The sequence below is a fragment of the Nelumbo nucifera genome, chromosome 4, assembly GCF_055504915.1.
Source record: "Nelumbo nucifera cultivar China Antique chromosome 4, China Antique-T2T, whole genome shotgun sequence".
NCBI lineage: Eukaryota > Viridiplantae > Streptophyta > Magnoliopsida > Proteales > Nelumbonaceae > Nelumbo > Nelumbo nucifera.
In genome coordinates, this window is record NC_142652.1 from 29,785,317 (window position 1) to 29,799,208 (window position 13,892).

General features: G+C 37.2%; 1 protein-coding gene across 2 annotated transcripts; it reads right to left on the minus strand.

The window, feature by feature from the left end:
• Positions 1 to 557: 557 nt before the first annotated feature.
• On the minus strand, positions 558 to 7,887 carry LOC104613342 (Thiamine pyrophosphate dependent pyruvate decarboxylase family protein). Of its 2 annotated transcripts, none has more exons than XM_010281122.3 (3): positions 6,248 to 7,887; positions 2,396 to 2,711; positions 558 to 838 (listed from the first exon to the last, which is right to left on the minus strand). In XM_010281122.3, exons 1-2 carry the CDS (start codon positions 7,685 to 7,687, stop codon positions 2,397 to 2,399), a joined length of 1,755 nt encoding a protein of 584 aa, XP_010279424.1. In that variant the 5' UTR covers positions 7,688 to 7,887; the 3' UTR covers positions 558 to 838; position 2,396. The 2 variants fall into 2 exon arrangements, with proteins under 2 accessions (XP_010279424.1, XP_019056022.1); XM_019200477.2 differs by having other exon boundaries at positions 558 to 841; positions 6,248 to 7,839.
• Positions 7,888 to 13,892: the final 6,005 nt, after the last annotated feature.

Sequence of the window (13,892 nt, forward strand, 5' to 3'; positions counted from 1 at the left end):
CTCCTGATATGTGCATGCTTTTGCAATGATTGAGTAGAATATGTTACTCTAGTTAATGGTTCAGAAGATCAGGACCAATTTCATAACGGCTGAAGTGGTTGAATTGAATGGCTCATTGCTTTGTCATTTAATTAATTTAATTAAACAATAAAATATTCAAAGTATAACCCAACTTGTTTTTTTGGTAGTACAGAGGTATAACCCAAATTTGGCTTTAACTTTGAAGCCTTGAACAACCTCCTTAGTAATTCGTTTTCTAGAAAGCAAAGCACTCGGTTCAACCACTTCAGCCATAATCAAATAGCCCAGGTAGGTCTGCTATTCACATGGCTTGTCCATATAAGTCCCTTTGAAGCTCCGTTTGTTTTGACATAAAAGAAACTAAGAACTCTCAACTTTCAAACTGAAACACATCCTGGTTACAGGGGGAAAAACACAGAAACATAACACTTGAGAGATTTCATTGATCATAGTTAGATATAAGGGTTTTGTCTAATTAATGCAGTTTGATTATAAAAGAAAATGATTAATGATCTAATAACTACCCAAAGGGCATATGAGCACAAAAGTAAACCTGCTTCTCAAATTGATATAAAGGTAACATGCATGATACATCCAAGTCATGCAACACAACTAATACCATCAGTTCCAGCATTTAATGCTACTTGTACAATTTCCTGCATTATTAAACATGTGACACAACCGTAGGTGCCCAGCATCCACAAGCTGCATGCTTAGTATGGTAAATGTTGTTGTAGAGTTGTAATCATGGTCGGTCCTTGCTGAGGGCCTACTTGTAGAATTTGATCATGATCTTGGTTGATGGAGTTTGAGGCTACTGCTACACCAGTTGAAAAGAAGTATTTAGCAACTACAAAATGCCACTGCTTACAATATCCTTTGTATTTGATGTTAATATGTTATCCAGTTGGTGCTGGTACAACTTCCATTCAGTAAATAGGGTCAAGGAACAAAATTCACATTAATCATGACAAGAGTAATATATTTTCCAATTGGACGTGCCAAAACTAATTTCCCTTTTTTAGCTTTTACTGAACATTTCTGTGGACAATTACCATAATGGTAAATGCCGGATGAAAGTTGTTGAGATAATAAATAGTAATTCTAGGACTTGGAATAGCGATGTTATTGATGAAAACTTTATTCCTTGTGCAGCTCAAAAGATTAAAAATATCAGTTTGGCTCAATTTAATTGGGAAGAAAAATGATTTGGGACACAGATATGAAAGGAAATTTCTCTGTAAAATCTGCTTATTATGTGGCTTATAATATGGGAAAGGGAAAAAGGTTGGGAGAGTTGGAAATGAGAATAATGTAAATATTTGGAAAAAAAAATGGCATGCTAATCTAGATCCTAAAATAAAGATGTTTCATGGAGAGGCTGTAATGAAGCCCTAGATGCAAATGCAATTTTTGCAAGAGATGCATAAAGCAAAATGCTCAATGTCAGATTTGTGGGGTGGGAAAAGATGACAAACTTCATACTCTCATAAAGTGCAACTTTGTGAGGGCAGTGTGATTTGGTTGAGAAATTCGAAGTGATTAGTTGAGTAGCTCAGACTACTTCTATGAATGGTTAAATGACTCTTCAAGCATGCTGATAAAAAAAAAAAAAAAAGACTCTTCAAGCATATTTGGAAATTTCTATCATGATATATATTGACTCTTGCTTCCCTTCTTTGGAATGTATGGAAAGCCAGGAATGAAATTTGTTCCTATGAGATTAGTGTGCTTGTGAAGAATGATTTATTTCTTATTGACATGTTAGTAAAAGCTCAGAGGTTGATTTGGTAACAGAATTGGCAAGAATTAGGTATGGGAATCTCAGCTCCTATGCAAAAGTCAAAGATCATGAGGGGTGACTCCCAAGCCCATTAGGAGAAACCTTAGAAAGGCTGGCTTAAGATAAATGTGGATGGAGGATTCAAAGTATCAGGTGGTGCATCTTTTGGTGTCACAGATGTTACTGGAAGGGCCATTTTATCTTTAGCAAGTTTGAGTCAAGATGTGCTTTGTCTCCATTTTCATGCAAAAGTTATAGCTCTTTTTGAAGGTTTCAGTTATTAAAGACTTAGGTTTGAACAAGTGAACTATGGAAAGCGATAGCACAGGGATTCTAAACTTGGTTAGCATGTAGCCTTACTAGTTAAGCGGCGAAGGCCGACCACTATTAATAGAACTTTGATGTTCTTGAATAAAATCGATGGGCTAAGGCTTCAACCATCAATACACCATAAAGATGTTACCAGTAACTTTGCAGTTGGCATGTAGCCTTTTAAAGCTTTTGCTAACAAAGTGGTAATATACCAATTTCACTAATAGGAAATAATAAACAAATTCAAACACAAAGCAGTAAAGCCTCCTACAGTCCTACCTCAGTTCTTATGCTGCAGTCTCCCGCTTTCTGCACCAGCATAGGGATCAATCCTGACATTTATTACAGTTGGCTTCTTTGCAGAAAATGATTCAGCAAGTGCAGCCTTGAGTTCTTCAGGTGTTCCAACAAGGTAACCTTTTCCACCAAAAGCCTCAATTAGGATATGATATGCTGCATCAGGGACAAAAGATGTGGGTGCTGGGTCATCTTTGTAAGGCCCTTGAATTTCTTCAGGGTTTCTCCTATCGCCACCATATACACCACCATTGTTAAAAACAACCACAACCACAGGTAACTGGTACCGCACCACTGTCTGCAGTTCAAGAAAGAAAGTATTTCAAAATGAAAATTATTTTAAGCAAACTACCACGCATGAGTACATTAACATATATAACTAACAAAATTTACTAAACGAAAACACATGTAGCATTTAATTTCTTGAGATCTAGTAAATATTTTTTGGATAAATAACACTCATCAAGTAAAAACATTTGTTTGGATATATAATGCTCACCAAATAAATACATAATAAATTTGTTTTAACTTGAGAAAATGGATAGAATTACATTAATAAGGTAAGGGAAAATTTCTTTGCTATCTGGTTTTCAGGACAGTTTTTAGATTAAGTCCAAGATCAACCAAAAATGTAGCTGATATGTTTGCAAAACAACGGGTCATGATCAAATGTTTTTGTGGTATAATCCTCCAGGGTGGGAATTTTTGTTTACAACAAATAATATTGGTGAGAGCAGCTAGCCAAGGCAGCTACTCCAGAGTGGTGTTTGACACAAAACTGTACATTTCTTGTTATGGATAAAGAAATCTTTTCTATCTGGGAGATGATAGCAGGGTACAATGAGGACATAAGTATCATAGATTCTCCTGAGTTCTCATAATAAGATTCTTACAACTCTTCACCCAGTCGCAGACTATCCCTACACCAAAAATCAGGTTGGTAGCCAAAACTCTTGCTTCTCTACCCAAAATCTTAGCACCAAAGGTATGTCTTCCCCCAAAACCATTTAAATAACCACCAGTTGGCAGTCCCTTTCCACTTGTACTTCTGTCCAGATAGCTGTTGAAGCATATTTAATCCTTGAAGTAATACTAACAATTTTACCCTCGAAGAGTTTCCAAAACCAACCAATCCTCAGAAACTAATTGAAATATTTCCCTTGTCATCTCGAATTGCTCCTCCAATACCAGAAGCATCTTGGTTGCCTACGTTGCACCCATCAATGAAGTTACAAAAGTCAAACAGATCACCCAAGCATTCATGCAGGATGCATTACCACTTTGACTTGCTAGGCTTAAAACAGATGGATCTTGATTATAGATCCTAAAATGAATCATATCTCTTTATGGAGGCACCAATGTTATCTAAACCAACCACAGGCATTTGAAACACTTATGACATGCTCAACCAAGAATGACTGAGCTCTAACCATCCACCTTCAAATCTAATCATCTCTTTATGATATGCTTTTGTATGAAAGGTATCAAAGTAGAAAATGATTTCCATGATTTTCTTCATGGCATGCACAAGTGAATTGCATGCATTTTGACCTAAGAATGCTATAACACATGCTGCAATCCAGTACCTATGGCACCTAGTGCCGGTGGTTGATACTTGGTACCAACCAGCAATGTCATGCATCAAACCACTTACATTCATGGTTCAAAGTATCAATACCCTGGATAGGCAAAAACCACATACCCAGAGTTTTCAATAATTGATTTTTAATTTTTTTCAGTTTGATAATTCACAGATAGAGATATATTAGGATGTGTATTAATGTTTAAAGTTCAAACCTATTAAAAGGCCCTAACTCTCAGTATTTAGCATTTCGGTGACCCTGAAAACCAATGTGTTGTATGAATTATGATACGGTACAATATGCATCAATACTTTGAACAATGCTTCATTATTAAAATATGACATTGCCTATTTGCCTGAAACTACAATGAATAGAATATGGAACAGTATGGCATGGCATCTGCAGGCATGTCAAGAGGCACCTCAGCTGAAAGCAAAGAAAGAAGGGAAAGAAAGCCTGGAAACAGGGATCGCTCAATTGATGACAGCTCTAGTAGTCCTACATATAAAGCTCTCCAGTTACATTCAATGATACAAGCATGGATGGACCTTAGTTGGCCATGACCAGCCATTCAGAATTTCAGATAGTGGACTTTCTCAACCAGCTATGCAGCACCAATAGAGCAAATATTGATGTCCTTTATTCTTTACTTGATGCTTAATTAGTTAAAGAATTCATCATTTAATTATTAGGCCGGAAAGCTTGTTTAGTTAGTATCTCAATAATAAATACTGAGTTTAGGCTAGTTCCAAGGAATTTAATCAAGGTGACAATTAAATTAGGAATCTCTCCTCTAGTTTTAAATTTGTTTGAAAAGGAGCAACAGAAGTATCAGCATAAGGTGCCACTAGGCCCATTTAGACCCATGTAAGCCATATTTCAGATACCTGGGACCAATATTGGGTGATAGCCGATTTTTAAACCTATGTTTCAGATCTGACAAAATCAAGATTTTAATAGCTAGTGTTTCAGATGAAACTGATAATATGGCAGGACATGGTGACCTATGACATGCTGATGGCTTCCCTATTATCAGTTTCACCTGTGGGACCAAACTGAAATGAATTCCCATACATTGAGTTTGAAGGTTGGATTTTTGGTATCACAATAAAAAGTACAAATTTAGAGATTTGAGCAATAAAGCATGGCTTAACATTTCTATCTTAAAGTAATCCAGTTCCCTTTAAATGGGGAAGGGAAGGGGCCATTACTTGGTTTTATGGTAAAACCTCAGGCTGGCAAGTGTGAGAACACTGGACCAACAGTGGGCAATAGGGAGGGAATTCTCTTCTTTTTGCCACTTATGACTTTTTTTTATAAGTTTCTGCGACTTATGGCTTGTGAAATCAAATTATGATGGAAGGCTATAATAGATATCCTGAAATTCAAAGTTTCAAACTGATCGCAGGAAAAAACTAAAAAGGTGTAGCTCATATTTGCAGAATTACAATGATATAACCCAGCTAAAATAGATGAAAGTTTCAATTTAACTCTTTGGACTCATTCAATCCACGTGGACAGAAAAGTGTCAAAGGAAGGCAATGGAGTCAATGAATGACTAAATCCTGAGTGTTGAACAGCAGATAGATCAGATTAAACCCCAGACAGAACCATCTTCCATACCATATAAAGAAGAGTCCATTCAAGAAGAAAAACAAGGTAATGTTTTATCAGGAGATTCAATAAGGAAGCTGGAAGAAAAATTCTAAGGTAAGATCAGATACATGTAGAAACATAGGAAGGAGTCTGGATATGTTTCAGGTAAATACAGTAATGAATCAAAAGACTTACTGATATAAAATCCGTGGTTTACAACAGGTGAAAAAGAATCGGTTAGCATTAGGCTTGTGAGAATCCAATAGTTAGTTTTCTTTTATCAGTAGAATCCAATTGTTAGTTTTGTTGCTTTCATTCAATCAGACGTATGGAACACTATCTGTTGTGGGGATCTGATAAATGAAACCGAGGAGGATTCAAGATACTTTTTCTATTGTTCATATGGTTTAATCTCAGTTTCTCCAGTTTATTTCTTCAGGCTTATCCGGATGAATTATTTTGTTAGTAGAATCCACCTGAAACCCCCTCCCAGCTTCTCAGATTGCCTAGTTGCTGGTTGAGTGGTCATTGGTTAAACAAGAATTTCCGCCCTCCGCTCCGTTGATTAGCAGTCTAATTTCTAGCCAACAGTAGTGTATTGTGTGTTTCTCTGTGCATATAATAAACGGATATATGTATAAGAAAAGGGTCAAACCTCGACTTCCATGGCACTAAACCCAAATCCAGAATCCCCTTCAACAGCAACTACGAGGCGACCAGGTGATGCCACAGCAGCAGCAATGCAGTAACCCAGACCAACTCCCATTGTTCCCCAAGTCCCTGCATCCAACCTAGTCCTTGGCTCCGTCTGAACCAGTACAGACCGACCAACATCCATCGTGTTTGCACCTTCCGAGACCAAAATCGGAGCAGGGCTCCCCTCTGCAAGAATTGCATCCCTTATAATCCTCATCGGTGTAAGGAAGTTAAACGGCACGATATCCTTTGCCAACTGCAATTCCATCCTTGACACGTTCTCCTTTGCCTTCTTCGAAATTGCTTCAACCCAAGGATGAGACTTCCCTAAACAGAATGGATCATCCTTAATCTCTCTATTTATCAAGCCCACAATAAGACGAGCATCACCAACCAAACCCAGGTATGGTTTCCGAAGCTCAATTTCTTCCTCAGAGATATCAACCAGAATAAATTTCACGTCCTTAGACCATCTAGGAGGCTCGCCAAAGTGCAATAACCAGTTAAGCCGCGCACCCACAACGAGTGCAACATCACAGCGACCAATTGCAAGTGACCTTGCGGCCGTCGCAGCTAGTTCGTGTGTGTCAGGTAATAATCCCTTCCCCATGGGTGTGGGCAAGAAGGGGATTCCCGTTGATTCAACCAACTTTTTCAGTTCATTCTCGGCTCGAGCAAAAGCTGAACCTTTCCCAAACACAATTAGAGGCCGGTCGGCGTGTCGGAGCAAAGACACTGCGTTCTCAATTTCTAGGCTTCCAATAGTCTTTCCAATTGTTTGTCCAGTCCTGGAATTCTCGGCCGCAGCCAAGAGCTTAGCAGCTTCAGACTCCGAAACCGTTTGGTGGAGAACATCGGATGGGAGATCCAAGTAGCAACCACCAGGCCTCCCCGAGATTGCGTGAGTGATGACATCGAAAACGTGAGTAGGGATTTCTGAAATATCAGTCACCTTCGCGGCGAATTTCACAAAGGGTTTCACGGCAGCAATCTGATCAAGCTCCTGAAAATCTCCCCTACCGAAATCCTTCTGATCACAGGAGCCAGAGATCATGACCATCGGCCATGTATTAACTGCAGCGTTGGAGAGCCCAGCAAGCCCGTGTACGCAGCCAGGACCCGAAACGGTAAGGAGAACTCCAGGTCGACCGGTGAGGTAGCCGTACGCAGAGGCAGCATATCCGGCGGATTGCTCATTGTGGAAGGCGATGAATCGTATGCCGAGAGAAACGGCACGGTTTGCAAGAGAGGTTACTGGAATCCCAACAACTCCGAACATGTAATCAACCCCAGCACGGGCAAGAGCTCGAGCAACTAGGAGATTTCCATCTACTAACGTTTCTGACTTGTTTGATTCTAAGGTTAGGATTTCCATGTTCTTTTGCTCCGTCTCCGCCATAAGAGCTGAGCTCAAGGTGAACTCTAAGCGAGGATTAGGAGTTCCAGCCTTCCAGGTAGCGAAGTGTATCAGCAATCAGAGAGTCAAATTGTACAAGGTAGAAACGTGAAAAACTCTTTCGACAGGAACTCAGTGGCTACCTTTGACCAATCAAAACCTTCCATCACATCGGATGGTCAAATATCGCCCACCAAAAATCAATGCACGATTCTGAAGCCTTGGCATTTTTCAGAAAAGCGGACCGAGCCCATTATTCAGGGTCAGGGGTGCAACTCAGTGCAAGAATTTACGTGGCTACCTCACGCGAGCCGGGTCCATTCTTAGCTGTCGAATTATCAATGAATCGGATCTGGTTAGGGGCAGGGTGTATCGGGGCCCGTTCCGATAATTAATATCGGCATTCTAAGTGCGGTCGACGGGGGTTGCGAATGCCGTACCTGGGTATCCATGAAAAACCGAAAAATCGAAAAATTAAACTGCGGTTAACCGAATCGATTGGTTCGGTTTTTGGTTAACCTACAAAAAAAATCAGCAGTTAATCATACCGACTGGTATATATATTTATATTTATATTTATATTTTATATATTTTTAATATGTCATATATTTTTTATACATTATATAAATATATATTCATTATATATAAATATATACTTATATAATATTTATAACAATCTATTTATAAATATATTATATATTTTTTAAATATTTATAATATATTATATATCATTTATTATTATACATATATTTATATAATATATATTATAAATATAAAAAACTGAAAAACTAAAGAACCGATGGTACTGATTTGGTTTCAGTTTGGAGAAATAGAAAAACCGGTACTATCAGTTCAGTTTGAAAAATATGCCATGGTTCGGTTAACTGAACTCTGAACACCCCTAATACTAGGTTATTTGAGTTTTCTTTTTTCTGAGACAGAGTTGTCCATAAAAACCCCTATTATTTATTAACGGGGACAATCAGATCATACCCAATTATACTCCACATCTACATCCATAGTTAACTTCATTTTTATATCATAAATCTTTAATATCTTAAATATATATATATATATATATGAGACTGTCTACATTGTCATGCCTCTCCTTGCTCCATTATCCTCACCCTACATTTTCCTTGACTCTCTCTCTCTTCACTATTCCTCAATTCCTTAATTAATTCAATATATTATCTATAGTAGGGTTGTTCATAAGAAGGCCCAACCCGACCAAATTGACCAACCCGGGCTGACTCAACCTGAGTCGGCCGGGTTTTCATCAGCACGGGTCGGTTTCGGGTTGGGCAAATTCCTAAACCGATGATTCGGCTCGGTTTCGGTGTTCACACCGACTTAGTTCCTAGTTCAAACATGAAGTTCCAAAGCCCATTAGGCCACCTAGTTTTTTAATGGTTGCAAGAAATTTTGGATTAGTGAATAGTGATTAATGAACAACTTTTGTGATTAACTTTTCATTTAAATTTTATCATAGGAGATGGCTGAAATGATGTTCAATTTATTACTGTTTTTAAAATTAGCAAGATTTTATCACAGGGATGAACTTAGAACCGAAACCAACCCAAACTGACCCAACCTGACTCAAACCGACTACATCGATTTTGCTTAACACAGGGTCGGTTTCAATTTCTATGTCAGGTAACCCGACCATGTCAAGGTCAATTGAAAAAACCACAATAAATCGACCCAACCCGACCCATAAACAGCCCTAATCTATACTATCTCCCCACAACTATTCACCCCTTTCAATCTCTTTACCCACATAACTAATCTCGTTAATTAGCTCCTCTCTCTCTCTCTCCATGTAATTATTCTCCTCCTCTCATGATGCCATGTCACCACCCTTCTAATGTTGGTAATCAATTAATGTCCATTACATTTAATTTCCATATTATGATACTTTATCTCATTAGTGAGATAAAATACATCCCATAAAGTAGAACCAGTTAGGATTCCTTACAAAATTGGATAAATTATTTTGGGAAGATTTTGAACAATCTTCCATTTCCATATATTCACCTTCCATTGCCAAAGAACAATATGAGTTACATTAAAATCCTGAGTCAAAACCTTGTAAACCCCATTCTTGGGTTATATAACACCAATGATTTACATAATTAATACTGATTAATTTAATTAGCTTTATTTACATAATTAACAATAAAATGGTTAATTATAAGTTTCCATAATAATTAGTTAATTTATACTAATTAATTTACTGAATTTTTAACACTCTAACCCTTTACTTTATTAGGTTGCTTAATAAAACTTAGTTAGATTGTTTAATTAACAAAATTATTTAGGAATGGCAATTTCCCCAGCCTCGTTGGATACTCGACCTCCTCGACCCAATGGGGATTAATAGGGCGGGGATGGGGATTAATAGGAATCCCTAATTATGGATGGGGACGGGGATGGAAAGTGAAGTCCCTACCCTACCCAGACTTCAGTTATATATATTAAATACTATTTACATTATATATACACCAAAATATATTAAAAATATTATTTAATTTTAAAAATTCCTCTATTTTAAGTGAATCTATTTTCCAAAAATACTTTTTGTTAAAAATTTTAATTAACTTTAATTATATAATTAACAGTAAATTGGTTAATTTCATTATCTTAATTAAGGAATTAAGAGAAAGGGTGTTGAATTGGTGAAATGGGAGTGGTGGGAAGGGGAAAGGAGAGAGAGTTTAGGAAGAAGGGGTTTGGAGAAAGGAGAGGGTAACTGACATGGATTGTTTTTATGTATATGTATATATAGATAGATAGATAGATAGATAGATTATTTACATTATATATATATATATCAAAATATATTTAAGATATTATTTAAATTTGAAACTATTCTTTATTTTAAGTAAATTTATTTTCCAAAAAATACCTTTAATTAAAAAAGTGGTGATTTGGGTCCCCACAGGAAACTGTCTTTGTCAGGGATCAGGGATGAAGGGTAACTTTTATCCTTGATAGTGGTTGGGGTTGGGGATGGAGACTTGTTTCAAAATCAGGGTTGGGATGGGGAATATGGTCTCTGTCTCGAACTCGTTCCGTCGTTATTCAATTACTTATCATAAACAACAATAATTTAAATTTAATTATAAATCAATAATAATTTATTAACAATAATTATGGTTTAATTAACCTTAAATTAATAGTAATGATGCATTTATTATTTTACTATGAATTACTTTCCTTCAATCTTATTATTTAATTTTCAAATTTTACCATACATCACACAGGACCTCGCTAGTACGACTATATAACATGAATCAAGAACACATCACATGTCTATTCATCTTTTCGTTGCTTTATTTCGATATTAAATATTTGTATTTCATTAGTTTTTTTCTCTATAGGACTTTAAGACGGGGGTAGTAGGATACTTCATAGTATAGTTTTGTATTATAGCATTTGATATAACTTTAATAAAAATGACAATAAAATAATTGTTTAAATATCGATTAAATACTAATTTTTAGTCATAATTATATTATTTTATATCTTATTTATAAAATTTACTCTTTTAATTTCAATCCTGACCTAATTATTAATCGAAACAAAACCACAAAACCAAAATCGATATAATATAAGAGGATGGACTCGCATATCCACATAGTAACAGAAAAGAACATCTTGAACTGTGAGCGTACACAAACATGCTCATCTCTAATACTCTAAAACAGCCCAATTATCTACTACGGCATTTTCAATAAAAAACAAACTATTAGTCACCACCGCAAAGAAGCTTGTGTAGACCTGTCACCTGTGGATAGAAAATAAAGCATTGTACAGAACCGATACCACCGTCACCACCGCCTTTCAATTAGTTCGGTTGATTCGATTCTTTTGGATAGACCTGACCTAAAGAGACCTTGTCGATTGAGCCAGTTTGAAACTTTCGATAGCCCAAGTTGTTAACCAATATTTTACCGCCCAAAGGGATTTTTCTTCCCATATCGATCTATTAGATGAGACGGATTATGTCGTATCATTGGGACTAGACTGAGACAAGCCAACCATCACAACATACATTAATATTCCTTTTTCTCCACTCTATATTAGACAATGCCTAGAGCTTAATTTGAAACAACTACATATCAATCAGAATAAGAATTAATGTAATCAATGTTCAATACAAATCATTGTTTTCAAAATCGGACCGGACCGGAAAAATCGGGAAGCAGTCATAATCAGTTCTGTTTTTCTTCAAAACTGTTTTTTTCCTCAAAATCGTTGATTTTGATCAATAAATCGCTGAACCGGCTGATTAATCATTTGAACTGTTAGAACGGTTTTGACGCTTTTCAATTTTTAATTTTTTTTTATTTTTTTGTCAAAACGGATCGACCGTTCGAACCGGTAACCGGACCCCTAACCGGTTCAATCACCGGTTTGTTTTTAAAAATCATGATACAAATACAAATATATACTACTGTTTTCAAAACCAAACCAAACCGGACGGTCGGACCGGAAAAACTGGGAACCGGTTGTTTGATCGGTTTCGTTTTCCTCCAAAACCGCTTTTCCCCCAAAACCATTGATTTTAGTCAGCAAACCGCTGAACCGGCTGATTAACCATTTGAACCGGTAACCGGACCCCTGACCGGTTCGGTCACCGGTTCGTTTTCAAAAACCATGATATATACAATGCAAAACCTTGTATATTGCATTTCTAAACCTTATATTTAAGGGGATGTTTGGAATCATGACCGTTTTTCAAAAAATGGTGCCACGTTGGATCCACATAGGCGTTTCAACAAACGCCCATGTATCTCATTGTTTGGTTCAGCCAATTATTAAAAAATCAAGCATGCCTCGAAAATCGGAACCTCACCGATGCACATTGACATTTCATGCATCGATGAACCGTTTCCCCTAATGGTTGACTGATGTGTATCCTATGTGGTGCTTACCTGTCAGCACATACATGAAAAATGGTGATAAAAATCACCTTACCAAACAGCACAGTGTTGCTCACTGCCTATATGGCAGAAGCATTTTTTTGTGAAGAACGGGTCTTGGAAGCATGAGTGCTTTTTTTTGAAAATCAGTCCCAAAAAACGCCCACGCTTCCAAACACCATACATTCTTTCCAAACTTAGCCAAATTTGAAATTATGGGCCTCTTGTGTTTTTATCATTATTTTTTTTACATAGATCCAAAAGTTGATTAGTTGATGTTCAGATTTGAATTGAACCATATCCACTAGGTTTAGATTTAAATTTAATGCAATTAATAAATTAAATTAAAATGTTCAAAAAATGTATAATATTATTGAAATGGATTAAAAATGACTTTTATATTATATGTCATCAATAAAATAATAGTATGATGAATAAAATGACTTGAAAATAACTTCTATCAACCTTGAATCTTTGACTCTATAGTAATTATACAACTTCCTATAAGCTCAAAACTTATTTGCCACGTGAGATTCCTCGGGAAATTATGGAAATGGATTTGCTAATCAACTCAAATTGCTCATATTAATCCAGTTAGTGCTATTCAAGTTTTCTTATACATACATACATATATACACACACATACACGTATATATCTATAGCCATTCCTTGTTATGAAAAATTTATGCATTGGTGATTGTGATTTGATGAACATTCATGATCCATTTTCCTAAAAATTTATTTCTTATATCAAAAGGTATCTGATGAGGGCGGATTTGGTCTTCCACTGAAATTGTGACATCTAGCACCTCATACAAACTAAGTGCAGCCTCTTGACAACTAGGCAGCTCAGGAAGCTCGGGTAGCTCAGTAGAGCTTGCCACAACTTGCCACTTACAAACAGCTCGGCATGGCTCGCCACAGGCAGTTTGGTAGAGCTCGCCACAAGCAGCTCGGCATAGCTCGGGGAGCTCGGTATATCTAGGGGCAGCTCGGCATAGGCAGCTGGCCACTCCACAGGCAGCCTGGCGTCTTACGAAGAGCTCGCCACTTAGGGGCAGCTCGGCATAGGCAGCTCACCACAGGCAGCTGGCCACTCCGCAGGCAGCCTGGCGTCTTACAAAGAGCTCGCCACTTAGGGGCAGCTCAACACTTACAAGTAGATCGACATAGGCAGCTGGCCACTCCGCAGGCAACCTGGCGTCTTACGAAGAGCTCACCACTTAGGGGCAGCTCGGCACTTACAGGTAGCTTGGCATAGGTAGCTCGGCACTTGGGGG

What these genes read in the sequence shown, in the direction of transcription:
- LOC104613342 (XM_010281122.3), bottom strand. Translation starts at nt 7,687, where the DNA reads ATGGCGGAGACGGAGCAAAAGAACATGGAAATCCTAACCTTAGAATCA. An exon ending in TTAGTGCCATGGAAGTCGAG is followed by an intron (nt 2,712 to 6,247) that starts GTTTGACCCTTT and finishes CTTGAACTGCAG; the next exon opens with ACAGTGGTGCGGTACCAGTT.